Source organism: Miscanthus floridulus, chromosome 3 (genome assembly GCF_019320115.1).
Source record: "Miscanthus floridulus cultivar M001 chromosome 3, ASM1932011v1, whole genome shotgun sequence".
Taxonomy (NCBI): domain Eukaryota; kingdom Viridiplantae; phylum Streptophyta; class Magnoliopsida; order Poales; family Poaceae; genus Miscanthus; species Miscanthus floridulus.
This window is the reverse complement of record NC_089582.1, coordinates 34,977,997-34,998,355: the sequence shown is the minus strand read 5'-3', so window position 1 is coordinate 34,998,355 and position 20,359 is coordinate 34,977,997. Positions and strand designations below refer to the sequence as shown.

General features: G+C 43.5%; 2 protein-coding genes and 1 long non-coding RNA gene across 5 annotated transcripts; 1 reads left to right on the top strand and 2 right to left on the bottom strand.

Moving 5' to 3' along the window:
• Positions 1-2,950: 2,950 nt before the first annotated feature.
• LOC136545443 (uncharacterized) lies at positions 2,951-4,454 on the top strand. Of its 3 annotated transcripts, none has more exons than XR_010781024.1 (4): positions 2,951-3,422; positions 3,503-3,560; positions 3,821-3,925; positions 4,404-4,454. It is a non-coding gene; the product is annotated as an uncharacterized lncRNA (long non-coding RNA). The 3 variants fall into 3 exon arrangements; XR_010781026.1 differs by having other exon boundaries at positions 4,409-4,453; XR_010781025.1 differs by having other exon boundaries at positions 4,374-4,448.
• A 2,288-nt stretch (positions 4,455-6,742) lies between these two features.
• Positions 6,743-8,636, bottom strand: LOC136545442 (protein LURP-one-related 15-like). Its single transcript, XM_066537464.1, has 3 exons — positions 8,209-8,636; positions 7,226-7,456; positions 6,743-7,104 (listed from the first exon to the last, which is right to left on the bottom strand). The coding sequence occupies exons 1-3, from the start codon at positions 8,461-8,463 to the stop codon at positions 6,964-6,966; spliced, it is 627 nt and encodes a 208-aa protein (XP_066393561.1). The 5' UTR covers positions 8,464-8,636; the 3' UTR covers positions 6,743-6,963.
• Positions 8,637-11,123: 2,487 nt separating this feature from the next.
• Positions 11,124-13,307, bottom strand: LOC136545441 (protein LURP-one-related 10-like). The gene is made up of 3 exons (XM_066537463.1): positions 12,784-13,307; positions 11,538-11,765; positions 11,124-11,436 (listed from the first exon to the last, which is right to left on the bottom strand). Exons 1-3 carry the CDS (start codon positions 13,057-13,059, stop codon positions 11,296-11,298), a joined length of 645 nt encoding a protein of 214 aa, XP_066393560.1. The 5' UTR covers positions 13,060-13,307; the 3' UTR covers positions 11,124-11,295.
• Between the last annotated feature and the right edge of the window lie 7,052 nt (positions 13,308-20,359).

The window sequence follows — 20,359 nt, the reverse complement described above, 5'->3', positions numbered from 1 at the left end:
TATTCACATGGCACATCCATATGTTTGTTGTTTGGTTTAATTACCTAAGGCATGTTAGGTTTAGTCAAAGGAACTTTGTACCCTTGTTTGGTACATGTTCTCACATGCCATTTCTTGTGCTTGTTGTTCGCTTGAATTACCTAAGGCATGTTAGGTTTAGTTCAGGACCTCTGTACCCTAGTTCGGTACAGGTTCTCACATGCCATTTTATGTGTTGCGTGTGTTAATTATATAATGTCCTACTTCGTTATGTTTTTTTTGCAACACGTGATGTGATCACATTTCACTACGTCCGTAATATTAAACTGAATATTATGACCACAAATAATGAAAACAACTACATAATAAAAAGTCCAAAACTATGACACATTAAACAACACAATAATACTAGAAGTACGTGCCAACAAACTAAATAACGCAGTACATGACCTAAGCATGCCCATACTTAAAGTGCATTACATGACAACACAATGAAAAGTCCAATAGTAGACAACATTGTTCATGAATAAACCATAGAACTAGCAAGTAATGGAGACTACTGAGTGTAACGAGACCACTTTCGCTTCCTCAGGGCATCAGGATTCTCCTCCATCACTGCTTTTGCTCGACGTTCATGTTCAAGCTTCTTCTCCCTCTCCTCCCTATACGCAGCAACACGCCTCCTTTCCTCCTCTTTCTTGTGCTCCTTTTTTGCAGCCTCCTCTCCGTGTCTCTTCTCCATCATCTCTTTGTCCTCTGCCTCCCACCGCAACAGTTCTGCATCCATTCCTTGTCTTCAGGCATGATCTCAGTGTCGATCCACTGCTCAAAATCATAGAGTGGTGGAGGGGTCTGCAATAAATGCAATTGTTACAAAACAAAAAAATGTGCAAGATGTCATATGACACAAACATCAATTCCTCACCATCTTGTTAATGCGGCGCTGATGAAGTGTAGGCTCAAACGCAAAATTGGAACACATCCAATACCTCTGCCTATACGTATCCTCTTCATCGGACTTGGCTACCTTGCAAGGATCGCCGTAAAAGCACATGGGCACTGGAACACCACTAGACAGAGGCAATGGGTCGAATGCATTTCCGGTCATCCGGCCATAACTACAATTTAGGCATTTTCGTTCTAAGAACCGAAAGCATCCTACTGTTGTATAACAACGTGCGCTAAGGTTACCTTGGTTTGGTATCTTTTCCACGCCTTGGCATCCTACGGTTGTATAATCTAAATATTAAAATTACATGAAACCCTAAGTAATGATGATTCTTAAGTTGAAAAATCCGACTAATATATACCGAATCAATTTTAAAAAAAAACTAGGAGGGAGAGAGGATATCTTGCTCTCGAAGATCTACGGATCAAATCAAAGTTTCTAAGGTCCAATATGCCGATTCGTGAGGTAGGACGAAGTGGGGAGAGAAAAAACCCGAGAGGGAGGAGAAAGAGGAAAAAGGCTCGGGCAGGAAGGTTGGGCGCCGGGTCAAAACACAAGCTCGGCGCCAGGATCTTTGGCATCAAGCTCGGCGCCAATAACCACGGCGCCAAGCTTGGCGCCAAGATCTATGGCGCCGAGCTGGCTGCCATGTCAGCATCCACGCCGCCAACGTGGCCCCGCCCTAGGCGCCAGAATCTATGGCGCCGAGACGTGTAACCTCGGCGCCACCATCGATGGCACCGAGCTAAGGGTCCAGATTTTGAAAGCATACCTCCAGGGGCATATTTGTAAAAAAAATCAAAAAAAGGGCTAAAAAATAAAAAAATTCGGTCTAGTGCTTCAAGTTTGGAAATTGGAGACGTTGAAGGACTATTCGGGGAAAGAGGCAAGTGCTAATGCTGCTACGTCTAATTGGTTTTGTGCATGCGCTGCTACTAGCTTTTAAAGAGAATAGAGCGTGTGGCCAAGACGGGCGCACACGGTGTCCACGGTAGCAAGATTATTTTCACTCCTCGGATTCCTGATGAACGGTGCTCCTGTCTCTTCCCGAGCCACTCCGCAGCCAAATATATACTGGGTCCAAACCCTAGCTCTCTCTCGCATCCGCATCCGTGCCTCCTCCCTCTCCCTCCTTTCTCGCAGTGGCGGCGCGGCTTCCAGGCGAGGCCGGGCACCTCGCCCCGGCGAGGCCAGCTCTCTCTCGCGTCCGCATCCGCGCCTCCTCCCTCTCCCTCCTTTCCCGTGGTGGCGGCGTGGCTTCCAGGCGAGGCCGGGCACGGCGCCCCGGCGAGGCTGCCCCCAGGCGCGGCCGCAACCCGGCGCGGCGGCGCCCTGCGTGGCGGCGGCCACAGCCGTGAGCACGCCCCGGCGGCGGACGCAGGCCTGGGCGAGCACGCCCGGCTCCTCCCGATCCCTCCTCCCTCGGAGCTCTGGGCGCGGGTGTGAGGCGAGGGCGCTCCCCGGCGCGGCATGGTGGCGCGGCAGCCCCCCAGCGCAGGTTTCTTCTTCCTCTGGTGATTTTGGGCCGGATATTCATGGATCTGGTGCTTTTGCTTTGAGATTTCTTGATTCCGAATCTGGCTGTGTACAGCACGGCAGCCCCGGCGAGGAAGGCCCTCGGCGCGGCGGCCTCTGGTGCGGCAGCCCCGGTGCGCGTGGCCCCTGGTGCGGCCGCGGAAGACCCAACAACCATCCGTCACGGTCCGCTGGGGATTCTATCCTTAACACATAGCAAGGACCCAAGCTTTACAAGCGCACAACCTGTACGTATTTGATTCTTGTTAATTTTTTTTGTGAATCTCGGAGCCGAGTCTAATTATTGCTTTGTGTTCTGTACTAGGCCTGCAATGTGACGGTTTCCTTCAGGGGTTTAGGGTTTCCCAGTAATTGTATTTTGATGTTGCTTTTGCTGTTAATTTTGTCAAGGTGTCCATATAGAATTGTAGAGTAATTAAAAAGGTGCTGCCAGGTATGCATCCTCTGTATATGATCTTTCAACTTTTGCTCTAATCCATTATTTATTTTGCTTCTAGGTTTCTAGCTCAAAGTTAACATTTCCTGAATTATGAAGCATTTGAAATGCCATCAGAGAGTTAATGTTCTGAAAAGGCAGCTTTTAATCATGCTAATAAAGTGTTCTGAAGAAACTGTGAATAGTTGGATAAAAATGCTAAATTTATTATGTTGTTAAATTCATGCTAGCTGTGTCATGTTACACCCCTAGACTACCATTTTACAAATGAAAATATTTCAATATTCCATTATACAAATATGATGTACTGAACTTGCATATTATTACAGGATGCTTGGCCTGTAATGGTTTTTGGACAATAATCATGTCTCTATAAATGAATAGATGAGATGTTGATCTCACCTATGTTGCTTGTACCAAAAGTTGGTTTGAGTGCACTGTGATATTAATCCAATCCAAGCAAGTTTGGTGATTCTAATCTTTGATTCAGGTGTGTCGCTAGGCAGGTTGGCGAGCGGCTAGGTGAGGTTGTGTCATAGTCTGTAGGTCAGGGCAGTGGCCGGACATTGGCTGTCCAATTAAAGTTTACATGGATGTTGCAGGCTGAGGCACAGAGAACCCTGACTTGAAGCTTCATCAAATCCATACAGAAGCAATCAAGTTTAGTTCTCTACCTCTATTTATCTCAATCTAACCAAACACAATATCACAGGTGATTCATTTAGGAAAGAAAAATACTTTTGAAGTCATCTATATTTTGCTATGGAAATAAGATCACCTGGGATGCTTTTGGACATGTAGTATTACATCCGTCTAGCATGGTAGCATTGGTATTTCAAATCAGAAAAAAGTTACTCTTTACAACCTGCATTTATGTCTAGGCAAATGGCATGACAAGCCGCTGATTTTGCAACCTTCAGAGGCAGTAGTAGCTGACTAGCTAGCAGCGAGGCGAGCGGCCCTGCCTGGAGCGTTCTGCAGAACAGCAATTGTACTTGTCTACTTGAGCATGGCTTGCTAGCAAGGTAATCATTACATGGAGCCACCTCAAAATCAGGGTATTTTGATTTACTATCTTTAATTTCTGAACTATATCTTTGTATTGGCTTCTTTGATTCCTATTGTATGGCTGTCACAGTGATTATAACTTTTTTGTTTGGTATATGACTTCGCTTTTAGCTAATATATGAACTCTAGCACCGGGTAAATGTATAGCTTTTTCAAGAATTTTGATTGCTACAATGCTATGTTGTTGCACCAATTTTAATTTTAATTATGTGTAAAGTAGCAATTGTCTACAAACAGAGACTAAGCTGCTATGAAATAGTCATGCTAAATGCTATTCATAACCATGAGAAAACATCTCCAACCCAAATATATGGATAATAGATGTCTTTATACTTGATGCAAAGATAGATATTTATATTTCTTTATTCCATTGCAAGAAGGCTTATAGTTTTGTAATTAGTGCAGGAGATAGTTATTAACTGCCATTTCGTGTAGGAAAGGTCTTCCTGAAGCAGTCCTGAAAGTGAGCTGCATGCAAGCTCTGGGAAGTATGTGTTCCTCTCTGTCTCTTTGCCAATATGATGCCAAGGCAGGAATGGATGGATTCTTTTTTTTGGGATGTAAAATCATATATAAGTTTGGTTTTGCCTTCCAGTATGAAACTGAATTTGACATTGGTATCTGTGATTTATGTTGCCTGGTATTTGGGAAGGCCTAGAATTGAAACACAAATGATGTTCCTGGCAGTCCTTTTTTGTTGTCAACTACAGTCCAGTCGTCTGGTGATTATCACAAAAGAAGCAAATGGGTACTTGGGTAGCCGGTCTATAAAAGAACTTTCTGAATATATGATGAACTATGTAATTTTTGGCACTGGATAATCTGCATATGCACATAAAAGAAAAGAGTGCACATCCTTATATTGATTTTAAAACAATGGCAGGATTGAACTTGATAGTGGCTACTTAATGAATCATGGTTCAGAGTCATCATCATTTGAACAGGAAAAATGGAGGCGTCTTTTAACAGATGCGTGTGACTGATTTTGCGCAGGTAGTAAAAGATGAAAATAGTTTGTCCCAAGTTGATTCTCTACTTGCAGGAGGCCTTTCTCTAGCTGATGTATCAGCAAAACCCTGTACCGTGTATGACTGGGAGTCACCAAAATTATCTAGAATTTTATCAGTCAATATTTTCTTCAAAAAGATGCAGGAAAAATTGTGTACCATGTCATTTATCCCTTTCTTTCCTAAATCTATGCCTGTACCAAAGGCTCCAACAACATCAAATTATGTTAAAATGCTACTTCGGCTGTCAACCATTGCATTGCCTTCACAGGCAGCAAGTCATGTGGGCTATTTTACTGCATGGGTATATATATTTTATAGCTTACTGTTAATAACTGTCGAGTAGGTACTCCCAGTTAGTTGACAGCCATGTAACACTTGGGTTGCAGAATGCTCATTGTGTGAGGCGTGCTCTACACTGCCTCTGCTCATGCATATGTCAACAGTAGAAGAATTATATTGTCCCTTACATAGAGTGGTTCAGCAGTCTCTATATTACTTACATGTCATTGTTGATGTACTATTTACAGGTCATAGTTTGGAGGTCAGGAACGATGCAGGCAACAAAAAACATGTTGCAGGCACAGCTTCTGGCACGTTTTCACTGGATATTACAAAACTATTTTCATTAAGGTTGATCAGGAGAAGCTCATGGGCAGAAGCTACTTAGCTAACCCTATGCTCCTATGACATGTGCTAAGTATTGTGATTTATCTATCTGTAATATGGTATGTTCTGCCGTCTTAGACGCTATGTCTCGTGGACTGAAAACTTCTCATGTGCTTTATTGCTCATGTAAAATATATGTAATATTTGAACATATCACATAAACTCGGCTTTGGCTATGTATAATATGCTATATGTTCCACCATCTCGGCCTAGCTATTATTCATGTCAGCTATGCTGAAACCTGTATTATTCATGTGTATTATGGCATGTAAGATATTTGCAATAATATTCAATATCTATGCATCCAGTTTAGAGTTTTTGATTTGAGGACCAACCTTATATTCCTTACTCTATTGATCACATGTGTTCTGTCATTATCTATCTCAAGGTTCCATTTGACAAATAAAACTGCAAAAGTTATCATGGCCATAAACTCTTTTATGTAGCATCATGTACAATCTGGACGCTTATCCACCTGAGGATTGCGTCCTATCTGTATGTATTATTGGCATATCCTATGTAGGACGAACTAATCTCTTGTGTTGAGTAACTGATGGCTAGATATCTTTCAGTCTATTACTACAACGTTATGATCACATTTGTTCTTAGGTCCGTTCTGATTCAGTGATCGTAGGCACTACCGGCCAATGCCCCCGCGCGCATGGGCACGCGCAAAAAGACTAGTTGATATGATTGTGTGTTCAGGCGCTGCTACTCTGCTGCTTTGTTAACTGGTTTTGGATCTTTTTTTGGTATTGACCTGTGTTATAAAAATCTGACAGATTTTGCTTTTACCATCTGTCAATTTTTCCTTGCATACGTGTCATCATGTGATTTGTCTAATTAAAATCCGACAGATTTTAGGTTCACAAATCCATAATTATATATTAACTAAATGGATACCTTATATTAAAAAGTTAACTTCCTGAAAAATTGAGGTGTCACTGACATAATCATTTGTCAGTGCAGTGCATAATCATTTATCGGTGCAGTGCATATTGTACATATATCAACGAAATAATACACAAATTTATTGATGAATGTTTCGTTTGAATGATATATTTGAACCATGACAAAGACTACATGTTTGACTCACACTTCAAAGTTTGCTAATGTGACATCATTTGGTCAATATATAACATCAGTAAAATCAACCAAACAAGATGCAGTAGAGTTTATCTACACAAGTCAATAAAGTTGTTTATTTTAGCATAATTTATATACATATGCATCCCTTAATCGAATAACAGTGTTGAAACCAGCAACTCCATCGATGGGGGAAGCTTGGGATTGGTCAATTGGAGTGTGCTGCTCAATCCTCATTTGGATCGATCCCTGTGTATCTCATCCAGAATCACAACAAGAGCCGCAATGAACACGTAGTCCACGTGAGGGAACACGCTAACACTGTACGTGTCCTTTCCGAGCAGCACATTTGACAAAGTAAACTTGCGATTCATCTGCAGCATCAAATGGCAGACATGCATGTTTACTAGCTATCTTAATAAAAGTTTATAAACTCCGAAATATAATTAGCTAGAAGGGGCAATATATTATATATAGTACATGTTTTGTACTCACTTGAGCAATCAGTACGTTGGAGTTGCCGCGATAGAAGGCACAAGACCTCTCGAAGTAGCTACCCTTGATCTTGAAATCACATACCTGCTCTGCTGTGGTGTTCCCAGCCAGAAAGACATCCAACTTTGTCTTCATTTGGAAAATGGATGCTTTCTTCACTGTGAATAGCAAATCATTTGCAGCCGTGGTATCCCCTCTGAACACTTTCCATTTTTCATGCATACTAAATACCTGTTAGCACAATTAATATTTATCAAATTTACTTTTTAACATAAGGTACCCAAAGAAGACATGGTCTAAGTACCATGTTTATTATAGTAGGAATTCTAAACATAGCTACGTTATGTACTAAGGTTCTAATTGAGTGTTATATTATTAAAAAAACTGCAGTTTTATAACTCACAGACATGCAAAACCTAAGCTCTTTAAAAGAGTTCTAGAGTAGAGTTTTTAAAACTAAAAAAAAATCTTCACTTTTATCAAAATATATTTCATTGCGTATCTAATAAATTTAACCTCCTCTCTGACCTTTTTTTGGCCGTCAACAGTAAACATTCGTGAAATATGAAATAAATACACTATATCAAAATATATTTCATTGCGTATCTAATAAATTTAGTTTGGCATTGTAGACGTTTAGCCATTTTTCTATAAACTTTGTCAAAGACGGAAAGTTTGACTTGGCAAAAATGTAAAACGATTTAAAATTTAATTAGAATGGAGGGACTTATTTTACGCGAGGGACCTAAGGAAACTTAGCTACGATCATATCAGTTTCTTGGATTTTTGCTTCTTCGTATTTGTATACGTATACTGCTAGCAGCTAGGAGCCTAGGACTGTAGGAGTACGATCGATTCTTCTGAACTCCCATGGAGGCACAGCCCGCAGAAGCAAGAAACAAGGGAATGGTGACAATATTAGATAGATAAGATACGCCCGACGCCCGACGAATCGATCCGCTGTGTAACGTAAAGTTACGTACCTTCCGCTGCATGGTGAGGATGGCCCGTCCGGCGGCGTCGTGCAGCACCCGGTGTCTCCGGACGCTGAGATAGGTGCCCCTGACTTGCAGCACGACGGCGCCGCTAGCGTCGTCGGTGACGGTGAAGTCGCCGCCGGAGAAGCTCATGGCCTTCTTGGTCACCGTCAGCGGCACCACGTGCGGCGCGCAGAACTGCGGGGACACCACCGCCACCGGCACCGGTGCCGGAGCCAGCGCTGAAGTGTCCCTTTCCATCGAAATCGATCGCCTTAATTTACAGAACAGCAGCGCCAGCGGCTTTGCTGGATGGGGCCGGGATCGGAGTTGGCCCCTTGAGTATGTATAACACACCCAAGTTGACGAAGCAAAGTGGATGTGAACTAATGAAAAGATCTTCTGTAGCTAGTGCGGCGGCCCGCGTGCCGCAATAGCTACAGAATGAAACGAAACGACACAAATGATTTTATTAGAACAGGTCAAGGCATAGACGCGTAGTGACCTTGCTTGGTCACGCACCCAACGATAAGCCAATCTAGCTAGTAACGAGAAATTGGCACGAAGCCGCGTGTTGGTAACAAGCATCCAAATTGGCTACCGTGGACTATTTATTAAGTGCATGCATCGCGACCCTTAACTTTTTGTACTGTGCCGATCGTTGATTAATATGCATGGTATATGACAGGCACAGGTCCTCAACCTTAATTATTAATTGGCTAAAATTTTCAAAAGAATTGTTATCTGTTGTCCAGCTTTCTCTACCGGGTTAAGGTTTCAGCTCATCAATGCATGCCGTCCAATAACCTCCAAATAGGTGTCAAGGAAAGTTTGTGAGAAGTGGAATTAAAGAATGACTTGCTCAAATTCAGGTGCCTAAATTTTAGTTTCCTTTTTAGGAGACTGTTATTGCATATATATATATATATATATATATATATATATATATATATATATATATATATATATTACACTAAAATTTAGTTTAGTTATTCATTGCAATTTCTATACTCACAATTTGCAATAATTTTTCATTTTTTCTATTTTCAGGTGCCTGAATTTTAAGATAATTTCAAGCAACACTCTTGTACCTCTAACTAGTAAAAGTAAATTGTTACTTTTGTGATTTGTTATTTATCTTTGTGTCATAACATATTAAATTTTGTCCTTGTCTTCCTATAGAAAATAATTGTTAATTGTTAATTGTCTTTGTGCCAATACAAATCAAATTTTGTGAGGTTTGTGGTTTTGTGTAACAGGTTTTTTATTCTCGGTTCCGAAAATTACAGATTGCGTTTACAGAAATGGCAACAAATGAAATCTCCAATTTTAGTATAAAATATATGCAATAACCGTCGCTTGAAAGGAAACTAAAATTCACACCTGAATTTTAACAAATCCAATAATTTTCTGAGAATAAAAAGCCCATTAGATAAAACCACAAACCCGACAAAATCTAATTTCTGTTGGCACAAAGACAATTAACAATTTACAGTTGTTTCTATAGTTAGACAAGGATAAAATTTGATACGTATTGCCTAAAATTATCTTAAAATTCATGGACAAAATATAGGAGATGTGAAGAATTATTAGCTGGAAATATAATCACAATTTTGGTCATATAAACATTGAGGAAGAGGGGAGTCGATATGCGGACCTCTAAAAGTGTATTTCTAGTGATGGCTTGGTTAATGGGACTTGACGGAAACCTCTATAAAGACGGCTGGGAATTGAGCTCCCTCTGGGTGTTGCTAAAAGTTGTTTATGTAGTAGTATGTTACCCTGAGAACCAATGAGATAAACTAGGTTGATCCATGCCATTTGCGTGTATTTTACCCCATTCTCTTCTGGCCATTTTCCTTCCTCCAGCCACAACATTGTCACCAGAGTATTGTGCCTTTCCCTTGTCCCAACACTCTTCGTATTGGGATCTATTTTGCCTTCCAAATTGATTGACATGATAGCTTATTAAAGAAGATATAAGTCCTGCCTTGAACCTCACCACTAGCCATCCGCCTACCGCTCAGGATAGTGGCATCCCCGCCGTCCTACCTACCAACACCAGAGTTTGGCCAATCTTATTCCCTTGGTCATCCCTCCAAAGTCCCAAACCCTTCACCTTAACATTGAAAATCATAGCCCTAACCTGCCGAAGATGGAGGAGACAGGGATTTTCATTTCTCGCCATCCTTAGAGAGGAGGGTGAACATGGAGAGAAAGAAAGTTTTAGTCGTGATTTTGTTTGGCAGATCTCCTAGAGAAACCTCTACGCTAAATTCAGAAGAAGCTTTGTCAAACAGTTCTTTTTTGCTATGAAGTAAATCATGTTTTTGAATGAACTAGGAGACTGGGAGTTGGGAACAATAACTTCTCTTGATTTATTTCCTGCACAAAATCACTTTCAGAGAATCACTTCACAAAGAAAATCACAAGCAGGAGGAGCTATACCGAAGATGTTGAGGCTTGTTGCAAATGTGATGTTTCAGCTCGTGCTAATTATTTTGAGTTTGAGTGCATAAAATTCATTGTTGTCAAAACCTCATTCATATGTTCTAAACAATGTAGTGAATTTTTGCAAATGTTTTAAATCCTATATGATTAATTCTTATGGATTTGCATTATTTACCACATGTACATGCGAGACAGTGGACCTGGTGGTCTGCTGGAGGCTGAAAATGGAGGAGCCCTTGTACATACATATTGGGCTGTTCCGTCAAGACCGATGGCCCGTCCTCATTCAATAGAACGGCCTGATCAGCTGGTTTGGCCATTTTAAGGGCCCATGCGCGGGTCATCGCAGCCCAAACAAGTCAGTGCACTCCTTGCGAAATACAGTGAGTTCCGGTTCCATCATACTGTACATACACACCAGCCATCGGACAGCTCTCAAAACTCATAAGAAAAAGTAAATTAATACACAATACTGTAAACGTTGGCATAATATTAAACAACAAAGTTCAATAGTCGATCTTGCTTGTATAATTGGACATATGCAAAACCCTCAAATACATGTAAAAAAGCAGTCGACAACAACTTGTGACAATATATAACATGCTGCGACATGGTGAAATAAGCTTGTGCTTGGTGTGTTCCTCAGTCGGATCGTTCCCTATGAATCTCATCCAGTATCACAACGAGAGCTGCGATGAACACGAAGTCAACATGTGGGAACACGGTAACACCGAACGTGTCCTTTCCAAGCAGTACATTCGAGACAGTAAACTGACGGTTCATCTGCAGCGGCGCCAAATGAATGGCAAACACATCAGCTAAATATTTGGTCCAAGATATGATCACAAACACAAATGCTCCCAGTTTCTGTACTCTGTACTCACCTGAGCAATCATGTTGTTGGAGTCGCCAAGATAGAAGGCGCACGACCTGTCGAAGTAGCTGCCCTTGATCTTGAAATCGCACACCTGCTGCGCGGTGTTGGAAGCCAGGAAGATATCCATCTCTGTCTTCAGTTGGATGATTGAAGATTTCTTCGCGGTGAAGAGCAAATCACTTGCGTTCGAGCTATCCCCTCTGAAGACCTCCCACCTGTTGTGCATGCTGAATACCTGGTAATAATGTGCCACTGTCAGTGTCAGGTGATGCTGAACTTCTTGCTATGTATGATCGATCTACTAGAGTATGTTGGCAGGGGGCTTGTTAATTTTGTTGCAATGGCAGGAGGATTTTTGGTCTGCAAGATGCATGGAAATTGGGTGTGTTGGTAACAGATTGAGGTCCCATAAATCCGTTAACAAGACCTGGTTTGATGTAGCACAGGTTAAGACAAACAGTTAAAATCGGCTGCTTTTATAATAATAAAGTTCAGAACGAAGATCTTTCGAACCTCCTCACAAGACCTTGTTCCATATTTTGAGTTGTTTGACTTTCATATTTGGGCCTTGCAAAGTTTCGATGTGATGTTAACATTTAAGATATTATATGCTCAGTCTGAGTTCTGAAGGATATAATAAGGTTGCGAAAGCATTCCAAAGGCTGAAGTCCAACTCATGAAATTTCTTTTAGCAACGTTGTGATTATGATAGAAATTGCGCAGGGAACTAATAAATCATTGCTATCATATGGTCAACCCCCCATCTAACTTGAGTCAGGTACCATCAATTTCCAACGACACAGACGCGCTCCAAGCAATGAAGTTGACTGCCAGATTATACTAAAGCTTATTCCACTTTGGACGGTTCCCCATCATCCCAAATTTCGACGCCTCCTGCGAAAATAAAACCTCACAATAGAAATTTGATACTTCCATACTGATCATTATATTTCTTTATCAGGATTTCTAGCGCAAGTTTTTCTTGCTCAACTCTGCAATTGATGATCCGGCTCCTATGTTTGATGTTTCCTCTCCAAATCAACCCCCAAGAACAGTTAATAACTTTGACCAAATGGGGAAAAAAACAGAGAGTAGATCAATAATACTGATGTTTCTGGTTTTTGTAACACGGTTTCTTGGATCTTTCATTCACTGTAGGAGTCGACGACGGTCCTTGTGACCGCAGATCAAGCCACAAATCGAAACTAAAAGAAAAAAAATGAATGACCGATCGATCCGTGAAGCTTAATTACCTTCTCCTGCATGGAGAGGATGGGCTGGCCGGCGGCGTCGAGGAGGACGCGGCGGTGGCGGACGCTGAAGATGGCGCCCTTGACCCGCAGCACGACGGCGCCGTTGGCGTCGGTGACGGTGAAGTCGCCGTCGGAGAGGCTGATGGCCTTCTTGGTCACCGTCAGGGGCACCACGTACGGCGCGCAGAACTGCGGGGACACCACCGCCACAGGGGCCGGCGCCGGCGCCGCCGCCGCCCCCGGCGCAGGGCCTCCGTAGTAGGGCGCCGCCATCATATACCGCAGATCGATCGCCGCCGCCTTGTTCTTGGTTCTTGCTCGGTGGATTCGATCGGCGGCCGGCACGTGTTCTTGGTTCTTGCTGCTCTTTGAGCTTCCGCGTGCCGTTAATTGTTTGTGCCACTCGTCGTTGGACTTGGGAATGTTTATCTTGCCGACAAAGGGTGGTGGAGCTACCAAAGGAAGCGCGCGGGCCCTGGCTCATAACGTGTGGGCGCTGCCCAGGGAATTCAGCAGCTGAACGGTGGGCTAGACGCGTACGCTGGCTAACTTGTGGGCTATATAATTCCTAGGCCCGAGAGAATTTCATCTTTTTTTACAATGGTTGATTTAGTGCGTCTCTGTCAGATTACCTATTCTCATGAGTCATGTCCTAAAGTGACCATCTATTTAATAGTATTGTTTTTTTCTCACTACGTCAAAAAAGGTTTTTAGGGGTGGTTGTAGACCATTTGTAGGGGCGGTTTGCCCAGCCACCCCTACGCAAGGGTCTCTACAAATCATGCATTTATAGGAGCGGTTCCTAGGCCGTCCCTGCAAATCGATTTGTAGGGGCGGCTCGTATTACCAGCCGCCCCTACAAACAAGTATTTGTAGGGGCGGTTCTATCTAAAACCGCCCCTACAGTACGTTTTCCCGTAAAAAAAATCAAATTTACAATTCAAAATCACGTTGCCGAACGTGCCACGACCAACGTTCCGAACCGCGTTCGCATTGCCGAACGCCCCGCGACCAACATTCCGAACCGTGTTCGCGTTGCCGAACGCCCCGCGACCAGCGTTCCGAACCGCGTTCGCGTTGCCGAACGCCCTGCGACCAGCGTTCGCATTGCCGAACGCCCCGCGACCGCGACTACAAGCACAAGAGTACTCTATAAACTACAATTACAAGTCCAATTCACAAGAATATATATAATCCATCATTAAATATATAAATTCCATACACATTGTTATCAACGTCCTAGAGCTAGTCTTTCAGTCTCACGAAGGTGTTGGTACTGAGGATTTGTACCTAACTCAGACTCTTGGTCATGGTAGGCGCCTCTGACGTGTACAATCTGGTCCAATATGAAGTTGCAAAGGTCACCGACAAGTTCTAAGAGTTGGTCATCCTTGTATGGGTCTCTTTTCATTCCTTTCTCTTCTCTCCACTACAAGAGAACAAGTTTTGGTTTAGTATTTCATACCATTTACGAAGTTTTTATACTACGGGTGAAGAGGTTCAAACTTATCCTTAAGGAGTGTCTCCTGTAGGCACCGGTGTTACTCATTATAGAACATATATAGTATCCACAATGTACACTCCCAGGCTTCTGCTTGGGGCATTGTGTGTTTTGCATATGAAAATGTTAAGTAATGCTTTTGACAGCCATGTAATGGAGTACTGAAGAAGTAAGTTACACTTACCGCACATAGTGTTTTTATAGCCAGCTTTTCCTTCCTTGCTGGATCATGCCTTCCATGATGATTAGTGACATAGAACCTAAATGCCATGTTCGAATTATTTTAGCAAATACAACTTGTTAGTATCCAAAAGTGAACGTTACAAGTATGTATACAAACATATAAGCTAATGAGGATTGTCGATATGTATACGTCTTGAGAATCGATATGAAGTCTTTGTATGTCGCCGGGTCCTTATCTAATGAATCAAAGACCCATGCCATGCTCCTCCCGACATCGACGGCTATACAAATCCAGTGGTTGCTGCATGGATTTAATCATAGAACTAGATAATCTCTTTTGTATCGAATAAAATATATCGAACAAAGCTTTAAGTATAGAGTTGAGCTTACTTGAAGTTGTATGGCAGCCATATAGTAGAGTGTTGTTGGAGATTTTTGAAAGCCAGGGCAATGTATGCCGTAACCTTAAGGGACTCTTCCCTTAGTTTCGCCGTACGGATGTGCTCTTTCTCCCGAAGAGTCTTTGCAGCAGCTAGCTCTTTGGCATCAAGTGTCCACCGTTTAGGGTAATTGAAATTTGTTTGGGCTATAGCTTGAGGGTCCACATACCCGACTTTTACACTTGGCATTTATTTGACAATGTGCACTTGTATTCTACAAATCATGGCGTGGGTTAGTTACAACAAAATTCAAAGATTACATTCATATCATATCGAGAGGACAAGGACTTATAGGCACCACGTGCGAATTAGATTCATCTCCATTTCTCCCAGGTGAAAGCATGTTTGCATGTCATTGAAGTCAAAGACAATTTTCCCGACTGGGCTTCCAAATGTGTCGGTGGGAAAGCATGCTTGTATGATATTTATGCTCGTTGGGAGAACACGCAAGTACCAATCATGGAACCTTCTCATTCCAAGTGGTAGGCGCTGGATGTCCCGGTTTGGTAGGAAGGGCTTGCCTCTTTCATATGTTTTCGGGCAATCCTTTGACCATTTGATGGCATCAACATTTGGATACTGCTTTGCAATTTGGTGGAGTTTGCTAGTGACGGCCTCCTCAGAACCCCATGATGGGACTTTTTTAACTTGGTTCTTAGGCTTGAACTGGTCATGGGAATACCACTTGGACACCGACGAGACGTCTTTGATCGGAACATAAACTGGCCTTATGGTTATTGGATGCTTCTTTCGAAGTTCCCATTCAGGCACGTCCTCATCTTCTTATGCTGTAGCTTCTTCAAAAGGCACTCATTGTTCATGTATCGGCTGTGCTTGTTAAGAAGATTGTGGTATCTCATGATGCACTTGCTCGGTACGAGCTGGAGAAGGTTGTGGCATCTCATCAGGCACATGCTCGCTAGGAGATGGGGAAGAATGTGGCATCTCGGGAATGTGGGGGTCACGAGACGGTGAAAATATCTCCCCGACCTCAACAACTCGCTCCAAATTTGGGAGAGGGGGAGGCGGCGAAGAAGCAGTCAATATAATGTCCCGTTTGTGCTAGAGGATGAACTGCCCCATAACGTCTCTGAGTAACACCAGCCCCTCGAGAGTTGCATAGTCTATCCTCCACTGCATGAACTTGAGCTTCACTGTATGCACCTCGACCCTAGTGTAGTCCGAAGGTATCTTATTATTGTGGTGTAAGCCACTGGGAGGATGTGCCACACACGTTGCCATCTCCATCACAGTGTTCTACCGGCCGCTGAGAAACACCAAGGTGCAATTAGTTGGTTCCCGTATGCGATCGACTGGAGTTGTGGCTGCAGTGGAACCTTGGCTGCTAGGAACTTTCGGAGGGCTGCCAACTAATGCCAGTTCTCCCGGTGGCGTCTCTAATATCCGTGGCTCCGTAGACAGTCCTTGCTCCTCCAGCGCCTTCGCAACTAGAGCCTTCACTTGGAGCTCAAGACTAGTCTCCCGGTCTCAGCCATGTTTCTTGTACATGTGCCTGTCCTCTTCGAATCCTTGCTTCCAGGTCATCCTTTTCCCTAGCCCCCTGGTGCGGCTTGTGTGCTCCTTGTTTCCCAAGCCAAGGCTAAGCTCGTCCCTCTCTCTGGAAGGATTGAATGAGCCCTTTGAAAGGTCCTAATGGCTAGAGGGGGGGTGAATAGCCAAATAAAATTTCTACAACAACACTTAACAAAATAGTTAGACAATTATTAGGCGAAGCAAGTGTTGCGCTAGCCTACTCAAATGCAAGCCACCTACCACAATTCTAGTTTAGATAGTGTTGATTCACACAAGAGCTATGACACTACCCTATATTAGTGTGCTCTCAAAGGCTAACTAAAGAGCCACACCAACCAACCAAGCAAGCTCTCACAACAAGCTACACTAAAGAGCTTGTCAACTAGTTTGCGGTAAAGTAAAGAGAGTGATCAAGATAGTTATACCGCCATGTCGAGGAGTGAACCAATCAATCACAAGGATGAATAACAATGAAGACCAATCACCTCGGAATCAAAGGATGAACACGATGATTTTTACCGAGGTTCACTTGCTTGCCGGTAAGCTACTCCTCATTGTGGCGATTCACTCACTTGGAGGTTCACGCGCTAATTGGCTTCACACGCCAAACCCTCAATAGGGTGCCGCACAACCAACACAAGATGAGGATCACACAAGCCATGAGCAATCCACTAGAGTACCTTTTGGCTCTTCGCCAGGGAAAGGTCAAGAACCCCTCACAATCACCACGATCGGAGCCGGAGACCATCACCACCCTCCGCTCAATGATCCTCGCTGCTCCAAGCCATCTAGGTGGCGGCAACCACCAAGAGTAACAAGCAAAATCCGCAGCGAAACACGAACACCAAATGCCTCTAGATGCAATCACTCAAGCAATGCACTTGGATTCACTCCCAATCTCACTATGATGATGAATCAATGATGGAGATGAGTGGGAGGGCTTTGGCTAAGCTCACAAGGTTGCTATGTCAATGAAAATGGCCAAAGGTAGTGAGCTACAGCCGGCCATGGGGCTTAAATAGAAGCCCCCATGAAATAGAGCCATTATACCCCTTCACTGGGCATAACACGGGCCAACCGGACGCTCCGGTCCAACTGACCGGACGCTGCTCCTCAGCGTCCGGTCGCCCGATGGCGTCCACATGTCTCCTGTGTTCAACAGTGAACGTTTGATCTCAACGGTCGATATGTTGACCGGACGCTCCGACAGAGTTGACCGGACGCTGAACCCTCAGCGTCCGGTCGTTTACAGTAAGGGTCCAAACCGAGTTTTTGCCGACCAGACGTGTTCGGTCATGCTTGACCGGACACATCCCAGCGTCCGGTGCTTAACCCTAATCACTATGTCGACCAACAACACGACCGGACGTAGCCCTTCAGCGTCCAGTCGTAGAGCGACCCAGCGTCCGATCAGTTGACCGACGCCAGCGTCATTGCGACCAACTCCATTTCACCTCTAACTTCTTCACCCTTGCTCAAATGTGCCAACCACCAAGTGTATCACCTTGTGCACATGTGTTAGCATATTTTCACAAACATTTTCAAGGGTGTTATCATTCCACTAGATCCTAAATGCATATGCAATGAGTTAGAGCATCTAGTGGCACTTTGATAACCGTATTCATAGTACGGCTATCAAACCTAAATGTGATCACACTCTCTAAGTGTCTTGATCACCAAAACAAAATAGCTCTTACAAGTTATACCTTTGCCTTGAGCTTTTTGTTTTTCTCTTTCTTCTTTTCAAGTTTAAGCCCTTGATCACTGCCATGCCATCACCATTGTCATGTTATGATCTTCATTAGCTTCTCCACTTGAAGTGTGCTACCTATCTCATGATCACTTGATAAACTAGGTTAGCACTTAGGGTTTCATCAATTCACCAAAACCAAACTAGAGCTTTCACCCTTCTCCTTGTCTTCAGCATATTTCAGTATCCTTGATACCGCCTCTTGGGTCTCTAGCTTATCAAACTTAAGATTACTGCCGGATGATTCTGTACTCCTCGCATATATCTAGTTCCTTGAGCGTACCTTCAAATTCGTCACATCGATATTCCCAGCAGCTGCGGCCTCTTCGTCCATCTTCCTAAACTGTTCTTCCTTGGCATAGTAGCCACCGGGGCCTAGATGATGGTGGTGTTTGTTCCTCTTTGCCAGCTCGGTGTTACGGGCACTGAGCTCCAATGCCTCCAGTGAAGTCTTCTGAGCCACGAGCTCCTCCCATTGACTAGGAGTTATTTTGCTGAACTCATTGAAGGGAGTTAACCCCTTTTGGATATACTTCGTGTTGAGCTCCGACCTCCAACGTCGGAATGACTCTCCCATCATCCTGATAGCATTTTTTTTACCAATTCGTGCTTACCCTTCGGAAATCTAAAATTGACCTTCAGCTGCCTATCCCATAGTGCATTCTTTGTGTTCTCTGGTACCTCTTTTAGTTAGGGATTGCTAGGTTCAATTTATCTCTTACTAGGGCCCCGATCGCATTACGGAATTTTCCTCTTAATTCCTTCGGCTCAAGGATCTCCCCTGCTGACCCGACCTCCGTTATCACATAGCATGCCTTATCTGGATATAGATTTCCTTTTCTATCCCCTCATTTCCTCTTAGGCTTGGTAGTCGTGGTTGTGTCTTGAGTTTGTGGAGCAGAGGCGTCGTGATCCGTCTCTGTGGCTGTTGCCTCCGCTCTCCTTTCCTCTACTCCGTCTTGTCCAGCGAGATGTCACGGACGTCAACGTCATCTTTTTCGAGTTTCAGGAGGGGCCTGTATATATGATAGGTCAAAGTGTTAGCAGAGGTAACACAGCCAAAGCTTTAGCAAAATTTACAAGCTACGGCTTTTTCCCTACCTCCTCGTTCGGGTCAAAATCCTTGTCCCAATCTTCCTCCATTGTCCTCCTTCTGGCTTCACGTGGGAAAAGATCCTCGGGACTTTCATATCCCTCTTCTGAGTCATCCTCTTCTTCTTCGCCTTCAACGGACTCTCCTACTCTTCCTTCTGCTCCCCTTTCCTCCTCGTCACACTGCTCCTGAGTAAGCATCACTTCTAGATCATTTTCTAACTCGTTATCGAACTGCTCCTGAGTTAGCTAGTCCTCTAGTGCTTGCTCCTCATTGGTTGGGTGCTCATCATGCTCAGGGCATCGGGCTGCACTATCTGGTGTCCACGACATTATTTTGCGCTTTGTTCTAATAGATGCAAGAAAGTGTGCTTTAGGTACGTGAGAAGGTATAAGAAATAAAAAAGGGCTATAAACCAAAGTAGTCCTATAAAACAACAATATATCAAAAAAAAGAGTAGTAGCATTGGTAGAGGCCTCAGAAACATATCAATCATCATCTGATCTTGAACTTGGAGCATCAAGGCATCATAACAGAGAAGAGAGAAGGTAATGTAGGGGCGGCTGCTAATGATGCCAAGTTCCTCACAAGTTCTTGATTATCAGCTCATATTCCATATAATGTATGGACTTGGACAATTTCATCATTGGCAAAACAAAGGAGAGATGAGAGGGGAGATTTGGCAAAAAAAACCAACAGCTACTTAGCAAGTACAGCAACCAACAGTTAGTAGCTAGAAGTAGCCACTTAGGAGTAGTAAGTAGAAAGTAGTTGAGTAGAGTAAGTGTAGTAGTAGAGTGGTAGTAGTAGTAGTAGAGTAAGAGCAGCAGTCACTTAGGAGTAGTAGTAAGAGCATCACTGAAAGAAGAGCAGCAGTAGGAGTAGCAAGTACAGGGAGGAGTAATAGGAGTAGTAAGAGGAGTAGTAGGAGTAGTAAGAGGAGGAGTAGGAGGAGGAGGAGGAGTAGTAGGAGTGGTAGGAGTAGTAGGAGTAGTAGTAGTAGCAACAGCAACAGCCACTACACACCAGCAGTATATAAGCAAAAAATAGAGAAGGAGTAGTAGTAGGAGCAGGAG